Source organism: Delphinapterus leucas, chromosome 2 (assembly GCF_059928025.1).
Source record: "Delphinapterus leucas isolate spDelLeu-1000000601 "Yukka" chromosome 2, BTC_Dleu_Yukka2, whole genome shotgun sequence".
NCBI classification, from domain to species: Eukaryota; Metazoa; Chordata; class Mammalia; order Artiodactyla; family Monodontidae; genus Delphinapterus; species Delphinapterus leucas.
In genome coordinates this window covers 34,530,590-34,549,289 of record NC_143130.1, presented here as the reverse complement: position 1 = coordinate 34,549,289, position 18,700 = coordinate 34,530,590, and the positions used below count along the sequence as shown (strand labels likewise).

The 18,700-nt window shown below is 44.1% G+C and overlaps 1 protein-coding gene across 8 annotated transcripts in view; it reads right to left on the bottom strand.

The window, feature by feature from the left end:
• Nucleotides 1-18,700, bottom strand: part of ENTREP2 (endosomal transmembrane epsin interactor 2) — a 366,320-nt gene that overhangs the window by 31,902 nt on the left and 315,718 nt on the right. For all 8 annotated transcript variants that reach the window (XR_004024713.2, XR_016391949.1, XR_016391950.1 and 5 more), the window contains one exon: nt 435-542. Coding sequence is in view for 4 of the 8 variants with exons in the window: in XM_030763982.2 (XP_030619842.1) it covers nt 435-542 (108 nt within the window). In the remaining 4 variants the exon portion in view is untranslated. The remainder of the gene's footprint in view (nt 1-434; nt 543-18,700) is intronic.

Genomic DNA, 18,700 nt, shown 5'->3' with positions numbered 1-18,700 from the left:
TCAACCACTGCGCCACCAGGGAAGCCCCGAATCTTCCTTTATTAAAAGTGAATTCTGAACAGAGCCTTGCTCTGGAGGTGCCGGGTCTAGAGGACATCTCAGGCTACAGGACTGTTGCTAAAATTACTCAGGGGCACAAACCAGGGGCTATCTAGAGACACGTGATGGTAGCTGGACCCTGTCAACAAGGAGCTCCAACAACACCTAAAATAAATACATCAGTGGCAACAAATGTGTGAGTTTTGTCTTCCAGAGGGCAGCATGGAGTGACCTCCAAGGATCTCCAAGCCCCACACGCTGTCGGGGCTTATTGTCCTTGGGGCTTCTGGATGGAAGCCAGCGGTGTCCATGATACACTGGTCTCAAACTGGCTGGGGAGGAGGGGCTGGAGCCTGCCATTCTGAGTGTGCTGGGGAGGAAGGGGGACCACTCACCATCTGCAGGACGTCAGCAGAGACCATCTGCATGCAGCACATGGCTGTGGCCAGCGCACACACGATGGTGGACAGGACGTTGAGGGCACACACGCTGAAGAGCAGTTCCTGTGGGAAAAGATGCGGGAGGACGTCAGCGTCATCTTGGCAACGCAGACGGCAGGCTCCTCGGCATTGCCGTCAAGGTCCAGGATGAGGATGTTCAATTGTGGGTTTCTTTTTTCATCATCAAAACTGGCCTTTTATAGACACATTTGTTTATTCTTGGTTTCTACAGGGTTGATCAAATTACTCTTAGATACTAAGTGATGTAGTTTACAATTTTGATAATTATTAGGTAGTCACTGTCTAAGAAGATCTTCAAATCGCCAACATTTGAGTAGGTGGGCAATCTTTGTCAATTATAAAGTGTAACTGAAAATTTTGATAAGAATTCCAAGTTTTTTAAACTTCTTTTCTTGAGATAACTGTAGATTCACTTGCAGTTGTAAGAAATCATAGAGAGATCCTGGATACCCTTCCCTCAGTTTCCCCCATGGTAGCATCTTATAAAACTATAGCATGATATCATAACCATGATTGACAATGATACAGTCAAGACAGAGAACGTTTCCATCACCACAAGAATCCACCCTCCCTGCCCGTGTTGCCCTTTTATAGACACACTCAACTCTCTCTCCCTGTCCCCCGCTCAATCTCCCTTTCCAGACCCCTGTCAACCACTAGTCTGGTCTCCATTTTTATAATTTTGTCATTTCAAGACTGGTATACAACTGGAATCATAAAGCATGTAACTTTTCAGAACTGGCTATTTTCACTCAGCATAATTCCCTCAAGATTCATCCAAGTTGCTGCATGTATCAATAGCTCATCCCTTTTTATTGCTGAGTTCCATGTTTGTTCATTCTCCAGCTGATAAATAACTGGGTTGTTTTCAGTTTTGGGCTATTACAAATAAAGCCCAGGAGGATTTGTGCACAGGTCTGTGTGTGAACATGAGTTTTTATTTCGCTGGGATAAATGTCCAAAAGTACAATTGCTGGGTCATATGGTAACTGAATGTTTAGTTTCATAAGAAACTTCCTAATTGTTTTCCAGAGCGGCTGAAACATTTTACATTCCTACCAGCAATGTATGAACGATCCAGTTTCTCTGCCTCCATGTCAGAATTTGATATCACTGTTTTATGTTAGCGATTCGGACAGGTGTGTAATGATATAGCATTGTGGTTTTAACTTTCATTTCCCTCACAGCTAATGATCTTTTCAAGTGCTTATGTGCCATCTGTTTATCCTCGTTGGTAAAGTCTCTGCTCATAACTTTTCCCATTTTCTAGCTGGACTGTTTGCCTTTTTTTCTTTTTTAACTGAGTGTTGAGAGTTCTTTGTGCATTCTAGATTCTAGTCCATTGTCAGATATGTGGTTTGCAAATATTTTCTCCCAGTCTGCAACTTATCTTTATCTAGCCCTGGATCGTGGTGATTTTCTCTTTTTTTTTCTAAAAGCTTTTATAGTTTTACATTTTACATTTAAATCTGTGATTCATTTTGAGTTAATTTTTGAATAAGGTGTGAGGTTTAGATTAAGGTTTATTTTTATGTTTTTAATTTTGATCTCTACATATTCATTGCTAGAATACAGAAACGTGTATTCTGTATTTGTATTTATCTAGTATCCTGTAACCTCGGGATTTTCTTCCATGTTTAATTTCTTCCTTCCCAATTTGTATGCCTTTCATTTCCTTTTCTTGCCTATTAGCACTAGCTAGAATTTCAAGTATCATGAATGAGAATAAGATGAATAAATGCCGAGATGAGATATCTTTGTCTTATGCTCTCAGAGGGTTCACTCACAGAATTTTAACTATCCAAATACAATTCATTCTTCTTTAGATAATTTACTGTCAAATCCATGCCAGAAATAGAAAAAAAAATAACCACGATTCACAAAAATGACCAAACATTTAGAATAATTATATGTCCTTCAGTATACATACTCATACGCTACTCATACGATAAATGCAGAAAATACTGTAAATACTCAAAAAATTATTAGGAAAAATGGATCTTTCACCAGAAAGGCCATGGTATTAATGAGGTTAGTTTCAACTTTCTAATCAAGGGGTTGACAAATCCTCAAGACGAGGTGGGACATACTCATTGTATTTCCTCGTTAACATGAATTGTACATGCGCTGTGAATGTTTCAAATGATGGTCTAGTCTGGGAGCATGCACAGGTCTTGCTCATGGATACCTGAACCCATGTGTTCCAATCAGTAGCATCCTTTAAGAAAGTTCCCCAATTTTCTGTAGGCTGCTGTGACTACAGAAGTCTTTGCCCAACCCCCTTCCCCCGAACCTGCTCATTTGTTCTCAAGACTGCCTGTAAGACAGCCAGAAAGGGTGTGATCATGATAATATTACAGAGGACAAAGTTAACATACCGTGCAAATGTGAATACAGAGAACAGAGTCATGTTTTGGAGATTTGTTAGGGAGAACTGAAGCAAGTCTCAGCTAAGGGCTAATTATGCTCCACTCCTGAGGTCAGAGTGTTCTGAGAACTCTGAACAAATGTGGGAAGAGTTGCTACTCCCAAATCTGAGTACTGGACACTGTAACCTCTAATCCTTTTCTCAGACTCAAATAGTTTCTTCATGTGTGTCGGCTAATCAGTATTCAACTGAATACTCCAGGGGGACCCTCTGAAGATCCCAGGGTTCTCTCCCCTCCAGTATACTGTCCTCGGTCTCCCTCAGACCCTCAGCTCTGTCAGCTCAACTCAGGGAGTCTGCAGGGATCCCCCTGAGTTCCCCATCCTGCACTGTCCCCTGGAGACTCTCCCCTCATTGGCTGACCATATTTCAAGGATCACTGTCCTTCACTATCTGATGTTCAATGTCTTCGTATTTTGTCAGGTTTTTGTTGCTCTTCTTGTTTCAGGTGGGAGTTTAAATCCAGTCCCTGTAACTCTGTCTTGACCAGAAGCTCTTGGTGGTTCTTAGGCTCATCTAAGTATCCTCTGTAACATTCTTAGGGCCACCTCAAGTGTCCTCTATGAAGTTGCTAAAGACGAAGTAGGATGGGAGCTCAATTGTGGGAAACGGCAGGCACAGATGGGGTTGGGAAGAGGCTACGGTGTTTGGATTTTATTTTGTAGGCAATGGGATACTTCTGAAGATGTTTGATGTTGGGAAAGAGATAATGCAATCTGTTTTCACAAATGATAGACCTTTTGCAGAACCTGGGACATAGTTGGTGCTGACTGTTGAAGTGAATGCCCTTCTGAAAGTAACATTAATTTTGAATATAGACTCATTTGCAACCAAGTAAAACTACTAACAAAAAATAAACACAAATCATAACCTTTTGTTTGAATAAGCGTCATGAGGCAAACACTGCTTTATGTCTCATGGAACATATTCACTGGAATCACACACCAAAAAGACTTCTTTTTTTCTTCTTCTAGCTGTTTAAATGCATGGCTTTTTGCTAGATAACTACACACCTGGAATTGTGTCTACGTGTTTCTTCAGAATTCTCTTTCTGGCTTAAATAATGCCTTTACCTCTGCCCTTTGATGGGCAAGCACTGAAATCCAAGTTCTATAAAATCTCTTTACAAGGTCATTCAAAATGGCAAGCGTGAGGACAAGGTGGGTCTTGCATAGTGTATCCTGAGTTTTGCTGCTGGTCACTCTGCATACTTCCTCGAATACAATTAAGGAAATCATGTCTATAACGAATCAAGTATAAAACAAAAACAAAAGGAGATACTTAGGGAAACCTACGAATGATAAATTCTTTAAAAATTCTCTCCAAGACGAGTAAATTCTGAATATTAACAACACAACAGAGAAAGGTGACAGCCAGGAGAAATTACGCATTAAGAAACATACAAAATTTAGGATTTTGATTCCCCTGTTTGTTGAAAATATTGTTGTCCAGAGGACAAAGGGTCTTATATTCATTACTATTAGCTAATTCACCAGTTTTTTTTTAACATGTTTTTGTTTCTTTGAATAAAAAAGAGATTCCAGAGGAGGCTGTTATCAGGCAAGGTATAATGAAGGAAGATGAGGAAAGGCTCATAGCGTAAAAAATAAGCGATGAAACCCATGGCTAACAATAACTGTACATGTGTTATAATTACAAGGGATGGGGTTGGGCTTTATCAGAATTATCCTCTGGAAGCTTCCCAATTACTTGACACAGTAATCACTATCTTAGGGAGTCTTTCATGGCAACAACTGGAGTTCAATATGGAAAAACAGGATGTTAGGAAAGGTCAGTGGACGTGGTGCAGAGCCTGACGAAAGAAACCACGCCTGTCATTATCTTCTCTGTCCAAGGTGGGAAAGGCCAAGTCAAGAACTTGGGTATGCCCTGATCACTCTTCACCCAGACCACTTCCTGGGGTTGAGTTTGCAACAGGCGTCCTGGAGGAAGGAGGTAACATGTCCACTGGACAAAGTGGAGGCTCACCACAAAGGCAGCAGATTCTCCAGGCTCAGTGTTCCCTTTCTGTAATGCCCACCACATGTGCGGGCATCCATGAGGGGCCTTTGTATCTTTCCCTGAGACTTGAGGGGCATGAAGAACTGACACAGCATGAAGCTCTGGCCACTGCTTTTGCCATGAGTGATAAAGTCCTTTGTCTCTGAACCGGGAGTCTCATGTCTTCTGCCAGAGAAGTAGCAGCAAATTCTAACAGGTGCAGCAAATTCTAACAGGTGCAGCAAATTCTAACAGGCTAGTTTGTTAGCTTGAAAGCAAGTAAAATCTCAGACCCTGCACAATTCCTGACAGCATGTTTCCCTCTTCAACAAGAGCAGAGACCAGTCTTCTGCTATTCTTTATAGTAGACTATCTCATCAAAATAGGGGTCTGGTAAATATATGTTTGAAAAACGTATGGGATATTTCATTATTCTTTTCTAAATTTTCAGTTTAGACTAGAAGGAAATAACAGGCTTAATTTCCAAATTTCCAACCACACACCAGAAAAATTTACCATCACCTTGAAATAATGTTTTTTTTCAGAGTCTTACATCAAGATTCTGCAAAAACTCTTGGTCATATGATCAGTGTGTGTGTGTGTGTGTGTGTGTGTGTAAAATTTGTGACTTCCATTTTTCATAAAATTTCTCAAGTGATGAGCCCATCCTGGAACAGATCACATGCCATTTGCCATTTAATTTGTCTCTAGAAAGCAGTTCTTTGTTGGGCTGGCTGGAATACTGATCCTACAAAAGGAGATAAAATTAGGCTGTCACATGGAGAAGGTAAGTGATTCATGGGGGAATCTGTGAAAGTTGTAATTTCAAGACACAAACATTCTACCTGGAATCCCTATAAGTTTAAGAATTTTTAGCCTTGCTCTGGCCTCTCATGTACCATCAACAACACAAATGCTACTACAAGAGGCCAGGTTTGCTCCTCACACAATATGTGTTATTTGTTCAAAGGCACTTTTAACTTTGAGCAAAGATCCATGAGGAAATTTACACACTCCACAATGGTGCACATTGTGGGAATTCAAAACCTGTCCTCTGCCCTCTGAAGTAATAGCTTTTAGCCTTTAGCTGAAGAACGTAGATTGCCTAATTATAATATGTATAAATAACTATAACTCATAGACTATTTTCTTACAGTTCTATCAAGTTTGAAGATCAAGGAAACTATTTGCCACTTTTCCAGTATTCAAGGATGAGTATTCAGGCAAAAAATATGTTTCTTTGGTGTGTGTGCAGGGGTGGAGGGGATGTACACACACACATATATTTTAATCTTTTTAAAATTCCCTTTAGATTTATTTCTTGATCCAGTGGTTGTTCAAGAGTATGTTATTCAGTTTCCATATATTTGTGAATTTTTCCAGTTTTTTGCTGTCATTGATTTCTAGTTTCATTTCATTGTGGTCAGAAAAGACACTTAGGGACTTCCCTGGTGGTGCAGTGGTTGAGAGTCCGCCTGCCAATGCAGGGGACACGGGTTCGTGCCCCGGTCTGGGAAGATCCCACATGCCGCGGAGCGGCTGGGCCCGTGAGCCATGGCCGCTGAGCCTGTGCGTCCGGAGCCTGCGCTCCGCAACGGGAGAGGCCACAACAGTGAGAAGCCCACGTACCGAAAAAAAAAAAAGAAAAGACACTTAGTAGATTTCAATCACCTTAAATTTGTTAACATTTGTTTTGTGACCTAACATGTGATCTATTCTGGAGAATGCTCTGTGTGCACTTGAGAAGAATGTGTATTCTTCTGATGTTGGGTGAAAAGTTCTGTATGTCTAAGTCTGCTGGGCTCATTTTGTTCTAGTCCACTATTTCTGTATTGATTTTCTGTCTGGATGTTCTATTCATTATTGGAGTCTCTTACTATTACTGTATTACTCATTTATCCTTTCAAACCTGTCAATATTTGTTTTATACACTTAGGTGCTCTGATGTTGAGTGCATATATATTTACAATTGCTTTATCTTCCTGTTGAATTGACCCTTTTATCATTATGTCATTACCATCTTTGTCTGTAGAGACAGTTTCTGACTTAAAGTCTACTTTGTCTGATATAAATATGGCCACTCCTGCTCTCTTTTGGTTTCCATCTGCATGAAATATCTTTTCCATCCCTTCACTTGCAGCCTATGTGTGTCCTTGAATCTGAGTGTTTTTGTAGACAGTACACAATTGGATCTTGGTTTTTGGTTTAATACCCATTCAGCCACTCTGTATCTTTTTATTGAGGATTTTGTCTTTTTACATTAATTACTGATATGGTAGGATTTACTATTGCCATTTTAACTGTTTTCTGTTTGTCTTGTAGTACTATTTTCTCTCTTTTGATCTCTTCCTGTCTTCCTTTGTGTTGCATCCTTTCTTTTTTCTTGTTTCTGTATCGATAGGTCTTGATTCCTTTCTCTTTTTCTTTTGTTTAATTTTATAGTATTTTCTTTCTGGTTACCACGGGTATTCCATAAAATATAGTTATAACAGTTTTTTTTATATATACACATATTAATATACATATTTCCTATGAATTCTAGATTTCTAAAAACTCACTGTGATCCTAATTAGCCTCTAGCTTTAAAATAAGATCAAACAAAGAATTACCCTATATTTATGTGAACTTTAAAAATAAGTTTTGTCAAGAGATTTTTGGAAGAGAAGGGTCCTGCACACATCAAAATGTATTATAAATCTACAATAACAGAATAGTATGACATTGATAAGGAACAGAAGAGAGTCCAGATATAGATCCTTAAAATAATGAAAAAGTGGCACATTACATAACTTGTGTTGGGATAACTGACTATTTTTAAAAAACAAAAAGACAAATCTATATGTGAAAAAAAGAAGAGAGGAAAATTCTTCCTTGTGAACGTAAATGCAAAAATCCTGAGCAAAATACTGGCAAAGTTAAATTCGATAGCGTATTAGAAACACATTATGACCGAGTTTGGTTTATTCCTGTGTTACAAGAATGTTCTAACATAAAATAATCTAATGGAATTCATCACATTAAATGAGAAAAACCATATGATAATCTATTAAGATTAGATGTCAAAACAGCAGTTGATATGTCAACACTAGTTTAAAAGCTCCTAATAAACTAGAAATAGATGAGAGCTCCCTTAACTTAAAAAACTCTACAGAAAATACCAGGAAGGAGATGGGGATGGTGGCCATTATCACTTCTATCCAACGCTGTATAGCAGGTCACGGCCGTTAAACTGAGAAGGCATTAAACAGAAGTAAACTGGGGGAGAGATCAAGATGGCGGAACAGAAGGACGTGGTGCTCACCTCCTCCCACAGATATGTCAAAAGTACATCTACACGTGGAACAATCCTCACAGAAAACCTACTGAACGCTGGCAGAAGGTCTCATACGTTGTTCGTGAATTCCATATTTGCAAATTCACCTACTTGCTAAAATTTATTTCTAACCCCCCAAATCAAAACCCGTGGCACTTCTGGGGTCATTCGAGGTCATGTGTGGAGCAGCAAAAAATTTGAGCTGCCTGATGGGCATATTCTCAGCTGAAGTTGAACCAGGCAACCTCTGCCTTCTCATTTAACTCATACTATAAACAAGTGTCCTTTTCCAGGTCTATTTACATGTGTCAGATAAGCTTTGCAGAAGCATGAGTTACAGTGCTGTTGGCCTCAAGTTCAATGTTAATGAATCAACAATAAGCATACATAAAGCAAGGTCTGAACTGACTAGCTGATAAAAATGTTGTGACCAGAGGCTTGCAGGGTCCTCACCTTGTATTTCCCCTGGGAGCAATGATCCTGTATTCACTAATCCAGTGTTGCTGCAGCTTCATAGAAATAACTACTTCAAATAAAGAGAATCAGTGTATTTGTTAAACAAGATCTAAAAGGCACAAACCATAAAGGAAAAGATTGATAAAAACAGCTATATTGAAATGTTAAAACTTCTACATGAAAAAAGACAACCAAAAAAAGAAAAAAAGGTCTACAGACTGAGGAAATATTTGCAATATGCACAGTCAAGAAAGGATTGGTATTTGGAATATATAAGAAATCTCTAAAAATAAAAAATAAAAAGACAAGCCAATATGCAAATAGCAAAAGATATGAACAGGTAACCCAAGGATGAAGTAACACGATGGCTCTTAACATGAGACTGTGTTTCTCCTCCCTGTGGTCAGGGGATGCGTGTAACCCACTTAATGAGGTACCATGTTCCTCCCCTCACAAGGGCAGAAGGAGAAAGCTTAGTGAGGACCTGGGAAATGCAAATCCTGATGGAGAGCCGGTGGCGAGCACGTTAGCACAACCTCTTTGCAGAACAACTTGGCGATTCACAATAAAGTAGAAGATGCCTAAGGCCCGGGACCCAGCAATTCCACTCCTAGGAATGTCTCCTGGAGAAATGCTCACACAGGTGCCCAGGGAGACATACACAAGGATATGCAGAGCAACGCTGCTGGTGATACAAATGTCTTTGAAGGCATCCAGATCTCCATCCACAGGGGAAAAGGAAAATAAATGCTGGTCCATCCACACAATGGAAGACTGTGTAGCAGGGGAAACAGACCAGAGACCTGCCACCAAACGGACGACTGTCACCAAATGTCCCCTGAAAGGAGGGAGTTAAAGGTGAATCCGTACGAAAAGAATAAACACCATCTGCATGAATCTGAGACCAGGCAAAAACTAACCTCACTGTTTAGGGACACAAATATATGATGAACAGCAAAGGCGCAGGGGACATGAGATGCAGCGGGGGGGGCGCTTCCACTGAGCTGATGATGCTTTCTTGTCTAACTCACATGATTGACGTGCGGGGGTTCACTGTGTCACTTTTCAGACCATTCTGTGTATCTTAAATATTGCCTAGAAAGAAATGTTCACAATAAGTCCAGACAGTGCATCTGCTAAAAAGAAAGAGCCCCATCTGTACACACATCAACGCACGCACCACCACCTCTATCAGCTGGTCCCCGCAGTATACAGCAGGCACACTCAGCGGCTGAAGAAAAGGTAATGAGTCATCTCTGTGCAGGGAAAAGCAAACCCACAAAGAACACCCCAAACCAGCAGCAGCAGGGAGCGGCTAGCACCCCAGGTACAAAGGAGGGAGCCAGGTTCCTAGGACCCAGCAGAAATAGAGCCCAGAGAGGGGTCCCTCCACCAGAGCAGGTAAAAACTCACAGCCTGCGAGAGGAGGAGGCTGGAAACAGATGGCCTGACCTCCCTTTCCATCCTCCCATCTCCTGCTGGTGCCTCTCAGTGGGCAAAGCCAACCAGATGCAGAGAGAAGGGAGTCTGGATGATGCAGAAAGCAGAGACCAGCTTGAGGGGCCAAAGTGAGGCCAGACAAAGGAGGACAGGAAAGGGAGGGGGGATGGGGCAAAGAGAAATAACCAATTATCAATACCTAGCATAGCTATCTATCAACTATCTCTGTGATTAATTGAATAAAGCGAAGTTGCTAATACAGTATTAATAAAGCTCCTGGTTTAGGTTAAATTTTTTACATATATAAATGCATTTTTTGTAGAAAAAATGTCTAGAAGAGAATGTATTCATTGCAGGATTATCTATCTATATACCTGTCTATCTATGTATCTATCTACTTATCTATGATCCATCAATTATCTATCGATTTAGTTTTTAAAACTTTCGCAATGGTCAGTTATTGCTTTTATAATGGAAAATATTCAGTAAGCTTCTTTTTCAGTCAGTGGAGTGTTGAGGAAAAGCCCTAAGGTTTACTGTATAAAATTCGCAGAATAACTGCGGGAATCTGTCATAAGTCTCGACATTCAGGGTCAGTCTTAATGCTACAAGTTTTCTCAAATAAATGCCAAGTAACATAAAAATAGGTGACGGTGCGGGGTGGGGAACCCAGATGACAAAATTTTAAACCAATCTTCCAGGCAAGAGAACTTTTCTCGGCTATGATCAGTTTCGGTTGTTTTATCCACCAATATAGCAACTCTAAAACAAATGCTTTGAAAAAAAATAAAATGCCAGGGGAGGGATAGATTGGGAGTATGGGACTGACATATACACACTGCTGTATATAAAACAGATAACCAAAAAGGACCTGTTGTATAGCACAGGGAACTCTGCTCAATACTTTGTAATAACCTAAATGGGAAAAGAACTTGAAAAAGAATAAATACGTGTATACGTATAACTGAATCACTTTGCTGTACACCTGAAATTTACACATTGTTAATCAACTATACCCCAATATAAAATAAAAATTAAAAAAACAAAACAAAAAAACAGAGAAAAACCAGAGACCAGTGGTTTGTTACTGGCTCCTGGAGGTGGTGCTGAAGTTGGGACGAGAAAGCCAAGGCAGCGGGAAGCTGCCAACCGTGGACACTGTCTCAGACACAGCCAAGGGTTATGAAATGAGCGTCTGTCAAATCCACGTGATGGGGGTGGAAGTTTGGCCTGTTCCTGACATCATACCTAGTTCTGAAAAGGTTCCACTGGCAACATCAACATGCTAGGCCAGCGGCCAGGGGCAGGCACATTCCTCCACCCAGGGCAGGGGTGCAGCCCCTGGGGTCAGGAGCTGCCCACTGTGGTGCATCCTGGGCAGACCCTGCAGGAGGCGCTGGGCAGAGAGCACCACCTCCACGTGGTCACACAGGGGACCGGGATGCCCAGGAGGGCGGGGCTCAACATCCACACGGTTCCTGGAGAGCCCCAGAGCGGGGGCCGTCAGTGAGGGGTGCTGACTGCTGTCAAGACGAGAGGGGCAGGGGGGACCCTCTGAATAAGGGGAAGGACAGGGCGGAGCTGACCGCACAGGAAACCAACCACACGTCTACATGGAGACCAGCACACCGCCTACACGGAGAACATCGTGGGGCAGACCCATGCCCGACAGAAGAAGCTGCTTCCCTCATCCCTTCATCTGCCAATGCCCGGAGGGACAGGACCTGAGAGGGACAGGATGGACATGTCCCAGACCTCGGCCCACAGGTGCTGGGGCAGAAGAGGAAAAAGGGACCAGGCCCCCCTCACAGGAATGGGGCATCCAAACTGTATGTGGAGGGAAGCTCTGAATGAGACCAAATTCTGTGTCCGGACCTGGACGCGACCAGAAAGTCAGAGGGGCAGCCCAAGCTGCATAATTTAAGGAAGGAGATTCTGCCGGCACCTTGGAGGCAGTGACGCCTAAGGACTCAGTCACCCGAAGGAGCTCTGCGAGGCGGGGGACCCAACACCCCCGGGGGCAGAGCAGGTGATCAGGTACTGCTAAAGTGACTTAAGTGCTCCTACTTCAAATAACAATGCTCCAAGAGGTGTTCTGTTTCCATGTGGAATGATTTAGAACCTACTGCAGAGCACAGGCAACTCTACTGACTACTCTGTAATGACCTACATGGGAGAAGAATCTAAAAACAAAGTGGATACATGTCTATGTACAACTGAATCACTTCGCTGTACAGCAGAAACTAACACAGCACTGTAAATCAACTATACGCCAATAAAAATTAATTTTAAAAAATTAAAAGAAAAAACCAACAACTTTGCAACTTTCGACACTATGTTGTATGCTTATTGGAAAGCCATTTAGAATCTTTTTTTGTGTTAAAACACTCCTGTCATCTACAAGCCTGAATGCTAAGGTCTAGAAACCAGTACTGACCACGGTGGACAAGGTCCTCGAGGGTGGCTGTGGGGCACATTTCCGTGAACCTCAGTTGACTTCAATTACTGGGCTTCATGTCCTACTGCAAAATAAAGTCCCCAGGACATAAAGAGCAGAAACAACCCCTAAGGTACCTCTTTTGCCTAGGAATTGAGGGCCAGTTAGATTTGAGCCTGCTTAAAGGAAAATCTCAGCCTTGAAGGAATCAGTTAGTTGACAGGATAAATCCACACAGTCACAAGGCTATCGATTTAGCTTTGATTATGCAAGACAGTCACTGTTAGAGTCCTCTGTCTGGGTAAGCGCCGTATTAATCCAGCATCCACTTGGCACCACCGTCCTTTAAGGCCAGGAAGGACAGCTACACGGTCATCAGGGCATCTGGAGGGGGTGCATCTGAACAGAGGGAGGTCAGCCAGCGAGGACACTGTGGGAAAGGAGGACCCAGGCTGCAGTAACTGTCCAGGGGTCCAGACCCCCTGAGGAGGGGCACTGGGGTCTCACCTGGCACAGGCCAGCAGGGATGGATGCAGAGATACATCCGTCTCTGGAGTAGGAGCCCCATTCCCGAGGCTTGGTGAGCAGAGCCTGGGGCGACGGGAGGATGGGGCAGTGAGGGCGGCGGAGGACCAGAGAGCATCACAGGAACACAGACTCCTATTCTTGCTCCACGGCGATACCATCCATGCCGTTGGTGAAGCCAAAATCCTAGCATCACCCTTGGTTCCACAGGCTCTGCACACCCCACGTCCAAGCCCTCCGTGGCGTCTGTCAGTGCAGCTGCCAAGCTCACCTGGAATCTGTCCTCTGCCCCGGCCGTGCCTGTCTGCCCTGGACTGGGCGGTGGCCTCCCCAGTCCCCAGTGGCCACTCCTGCCCATTGGCAGTGCATGCTCCAAGAGCTGCAGGGTCCCTTATTCCTCCCAGCTTATTGGGATGTCCACGCAGCCGATCAGATCTCCGCTCCTTCCCTGGCCTTCCGCTCCCTCCCGCCCCCTTCCTGCCTCGCCACCAGGGCAGTGCTCTCCCGTTCTCTCTAAGCACCAGCTCCACCTCGTCCAGCTCTGGCCCTGGGGACACTGGCCTGCCTCTCTAAGTTCCAGCTCCCAGGCTTGGGCAAGTGGCCGGGAAGGTGGCAGAGCAGGAGGGTCCAGGAGAATGCTGGATGCCAGGACTGCTGTAGACCAACTGAGCTCGTCAGCAGGCACCAACCCTGTTCAGTCCCTCAGCCTCTACATGACCATGATAGAAGATGGCAGTGAAGCCCCCCGCCCCCAAATCTCCCTGATCTTCTTTCCATCACTTCCTATTCACACCACACAAAAGATCCATGGACTGGAAGCCTCCAGCCCCGCTCTCTTCCTGCTGGGTGTGTGGCTTTGAGAGTCTTCTCATTGTTCTGTGGCCTGACTGTTTCATCTGTGAGGTGTGGACTGGCCCAGATTTCAAACTGAAGTAGGTCAACTCCTAGGGGTTGGCAAAGGGAACCCGCCTGGGAGAGCTTCTGCCAGGCGTGTGCAAAGCTGAATGTGAAGTTCAATTAGCTCACTATGGGGGGTTCTGGAATGCAGAGGAGGAAGTTACCAGCCTCAGAGAAGGTTGGGTACCATTCATTTTGCTGTCTTCTGTGACTGGTTATCACGTTTGCCTTTATTTCAGTCAATTCAGGAATGCACCCATAATGTTCATTTCTGGGGACAAACACGACCAAAATGAGTAAGTTATTTATCTATAAACATTATGAAGCATTTTCAGGTATTTAACAGTTGTAATAACTACCTGTATTTATATTAATTACTTTCAAATGTTAACTACATTTTTAATTGCTTTAAAATAGGTCTTAGAATCTCTTTTCTTAGCAAGTACACAATTGATTATAGCTACTTATAAGTGAAAACTCTACAGTTAAAATTACTCTCTTGGGGGGGCTTCCCTGGTGACGCAGTGGTTAAGAATCCACCTGCCAACGCAGGGGACACGGGTTCGAGCCCTGATCCAGGAAGATCCCACATGCCTCGGAGCAACTAAGCCTCTGTGCCACAACTACTGAGTCGGCGCTCTACAGCCCGCGATCCACAACTACTAAGCTCGCGTGCCACAACTACTCAAGCCCACGAGCCTAGAGCCTGTGCTGCGCAACAAGAGAAGCCACCACAATGAGAAGCCCTCGCACCGCAACGAAGAGCAGCCCCCGCTCGCCTCAACCAGAGAAAAGCCTGCGTGCAGCAACAAAGACCCAATGCAGCCAAAATAAAATAATAAATAAATTTATTAAAAAAGTAAAAGCAAAGTAACTTTAATAATATATTTTTTAAAAAATTACTCTCTTGATAGCCAAAAGAAAAGAAAATCCTGCGCTTTCATTTTGATGAATGTGGGAATATTTAAGATTCAAGAAAATGTAGTAGACCTTATTTTAAGCATTATTTTGAAAGATAAGACAATATCAACCCTGGAAGAAAAATGTGCAAATGAGGGGCTTGTTCACTGCTATTTCCTAAATGAAAGACACCTGCAGGTCTGACTGGCTTACAGGCACTGGCCCTGAGTTTCCGGACGTGCCCTCATCCCTAGGTGATGCCCCTGGGTCACACCACTTGCAAGTCAGTGTTGATTTCGTACCATCTTTTCCCATGTATCAAAGGACAGTTTACTCCTTGCGTGACAGAATGGAACTGAAGGTAACTTCACTGGTCTTTCACTCAGCTGGCAAGAAAGGGACAAATTCCCCTTTCCCGGGAGTCTGTCAAAACTAGAAACACCTAATACAGGAGCCACAAAACTTCATCACCACCTTGTAAAGCAAGACCTTCCTTTCACAGACTGGTTCACAGGCAGAACACCTACCATGCTGCAGCCCTTCACCTGGCCTGCGGATAAAGGGAATGTATGCCTCCTAAAAGTTCTGTTCAAGGAGCTAATTCCTCCTCACGTATGTAATACATGAATTTGTGGTTCATCGATTTTCTAAGAATTTTTTTAAAAGACAGTGAACATAGTTTAATTTTGGTGATTCAGAAGGTAACCGTTTTCTCGCTGGGCTTAAGCTTGTTCCGAGCATGTGTGTCCACTGCCCTGTGGCTAAGCTGTGGTCCTGGGAAGCATGCCTACGTGTCCACTGCAGATGGCAGTGGGAGCCGGGCCATGAAGCCCGCTCCACCATTATGACCTGCGTGACCTTGGGAAGCGGTCTCATTTCACGGTGCCTCAGTGTCCTCATCTGTAAAATGGGAATGATGGTATCTACCTCTCACAGGGTTGTGAAAGTGAAATTAGTTCACAGATGTGAAGGGCTCAGAGCAATGCTCAGCACACAGCGAAGTTCGATAAACATCACCTATGGTCATGATGCATGGCCAGTCACCTGAGGACCTCCATCTGCTCAAAAACACCAGAGAATGAATTCAGCAGAGGACTTTTAGGCCTTATCCACGAATGCTTAAGGAAAATAGCCCCAGGAATGATTAGATGACCAGAATGCCCTTTTGTGGTCTAAACAAATTTTATATTGTTGTTCCCACCGTTCAATTAATGGGAGAAAAGAATTCTGACGTCCACCCTCCTTTTCCTATCCTGCTGTTTTTCTGCTTCCTGAAGGTTCTGTCCACCGCTGCTTGTTTTAACACCCCCTCCCTGCCAGAGGTTAAATGTGAGTGAAAATGGTTTGATTAAAACCCAGGCAGAGGGTTTCCCTGGTGGCGCTGTGGTTGAGAGTCCACCTGCCGATGCAGGGGACACGGGTTCGTGCCCCGGTCCGGGAAGATACCACATGTCGCGGAGCGGCTGGGCCCGTGAGCCATGGCCGCTGAGCCTGCGCGTCTGGAGCCTGTGCTCCGCAACGGGAGAGGCCACAACAGTGAGGGGCCCGCGTACCACAGAAAAAAAACAACCCAGGCAGATTAAGAATGAAGTCAAAAAGAATGAAGAGACACTCGTGGGAAATACCCATAGAAGTAATTTAAACAATCTTAATAGCCTTTCACCTCTGCGGGACTTGGATACTGTTTACAGTAAGAAGTAACATTTCCATCTGTAGTCAACTGATAATGGAACATTTCCTCACGCGGTCCAGACTAGACAATTTTCCTTCAATGCCCTCTAGGATCTGTTAAAATAGAGATGGAGGCATATTGACGTTTTCAAGAATTCTGAACATACAAATGCTTTTTTTGTTGTTGTTATAAATTCATTTTATTTATTTATTTATTTATTTGGCAGCGTTGGGTCTTCGTTTCTGTGCGAGGGCTTTCTCTGGTTGTGGCGAGCAGGGGCCACCCTTCATCGCGGTGCGTGGGCCTCTCACTATTTGCGGCCTCTCGTTACGGAGCACAGGCTCCAGACCCGCAGGCTCAGTAGTTGTGGCTCACGGGCCTAGTTGCTCTGTGGCACGTGGGATCTTCCCAGACCAGGGCTCGAACCCGTGTCCCCTGCATCGGCAGGCAGATTCTCAACCACTGCGCCACCAGGGAAGCCCCATACAAATGTTTGACTTGGGCAAAGCCACAGGTGGCTTCCACGGTAAGGACAGGTAAGGACAAAGAGCAGAGGTGACTATGACAGATAGGAGACCTGGTGATTAACAGGTGGCTGTAAAGGAGAAAAGACAGTCACTCTGTGGTCTGAGTAGGGGCCAGCTGTTCCTGAAAAGGGCGGGCTGCAGGGGGTGTGGAATTGCTGGGAGCAGAGGGGCAGCGAGAAAGAGCTCACTATGGATCCACTGAGTCTGAGAGGGCCGAGGCCTTCTGCATGGAGGCAGCTGCATGGTTCTGGACTGGTATTTTGGGCTTGGGGGTGGCCAGCATGGAGGTGGGGGGAACAATTCCAGGGAGGCAGCTGAACTTGCCCAGGGAGGGTGTGCTTGGCCAGGAGAGATGAGGGTCTGGATTAGAACTCAGAACCAGGCCCTAATCCTGGAGGAGGAAGATGAGTCTACAAAGAGGATCAAGCTGAGGATGACGAGAGAGAAGGGAAACCCAAAGCAGCGGGTGTATAAATGGACAGATGTACCACCGCGGCAGAGGTTTCCACACACCTGTCCCAACACGTCCAGCAGACAGTCAGTAGGGATGAGCCAAACCCCACGCCAAGTCATGTACCAGAAGCTGTACTCACAAGATATGCGGGACTTTTACCAAAACTTGGTTACAAACAAATGCAAAGCAAGGGTCAGCAAACTAACACCAAAGATGCAGGCACATCAGGTTACCTGACCACAGTGCCGTTACGTTTGCTATAAACGACAGAAAGACAACCAAGCAAACCCTCCCTACATCTGCAAATTCACAATACACTGAGAAATAACTCAGGGATGGAAAGAGAAATCATAATGAAGATGAGAGAATCCTTGGAACCAAATAAAACATGACCAGACATCAAAAGTATGCAGTTAGGGCTTTCCTGGTGGCGCAGTGGTTGAGAGTCCGCCTGCCGATGCAGGGGACACGGGTTCGTGCCCTGGTCTGGGAAGATCCCACATGCCGCGGAGCGGCTGGGCCCGTGAGCTATGGCCAGTGAGCCTGCGAGTCCGGAGCCTGTGCTCCACAACGGGAGAGGCCACAACAGTGAGAGGTCGGCGTACCACAAAAAAAAAAAAAAAAAAAAAGATGATCAAGTCTGTATACCAAAAATTATAACAGTTTTCTTGAAAAATGCAACAGAATGCTAAATAAATAGAAAGATACACCAAAAATTATCATTCTCAGCAAACTAACCTAAAAATGCAATGCAGTTACAATGAATGGCTCTGTGTGTGTGTGTGTGTGTGTGTGGTGGGGGGAAGGGAGATGGGGAAGGGGTGGGAGAGGGGGAGAGGGTCCACAAAGGGCCAAGAATAGCCAAGACAATTTTGAAGAAGAACAAAGTGGAGGCTTATCCTACCAAAAACAAGACTAACAAAGAAATAGTATTTAATATAACGTGCTATTGACCATGAGTCAAGCCATATACCAAAGCAAAAGAAAAGAGACCCCAGAAATAGATGTCTTCAGACATAGGAACTGGACATATGGCCATACAACTAAATGAACACAGACCTGTGCTGTAATAACAGAGGTTTATCTATCTGTGAAAAACAAAATAAAATTCAATCCGTATCTCATACCACATGCGCAATTAAGCCTCAGG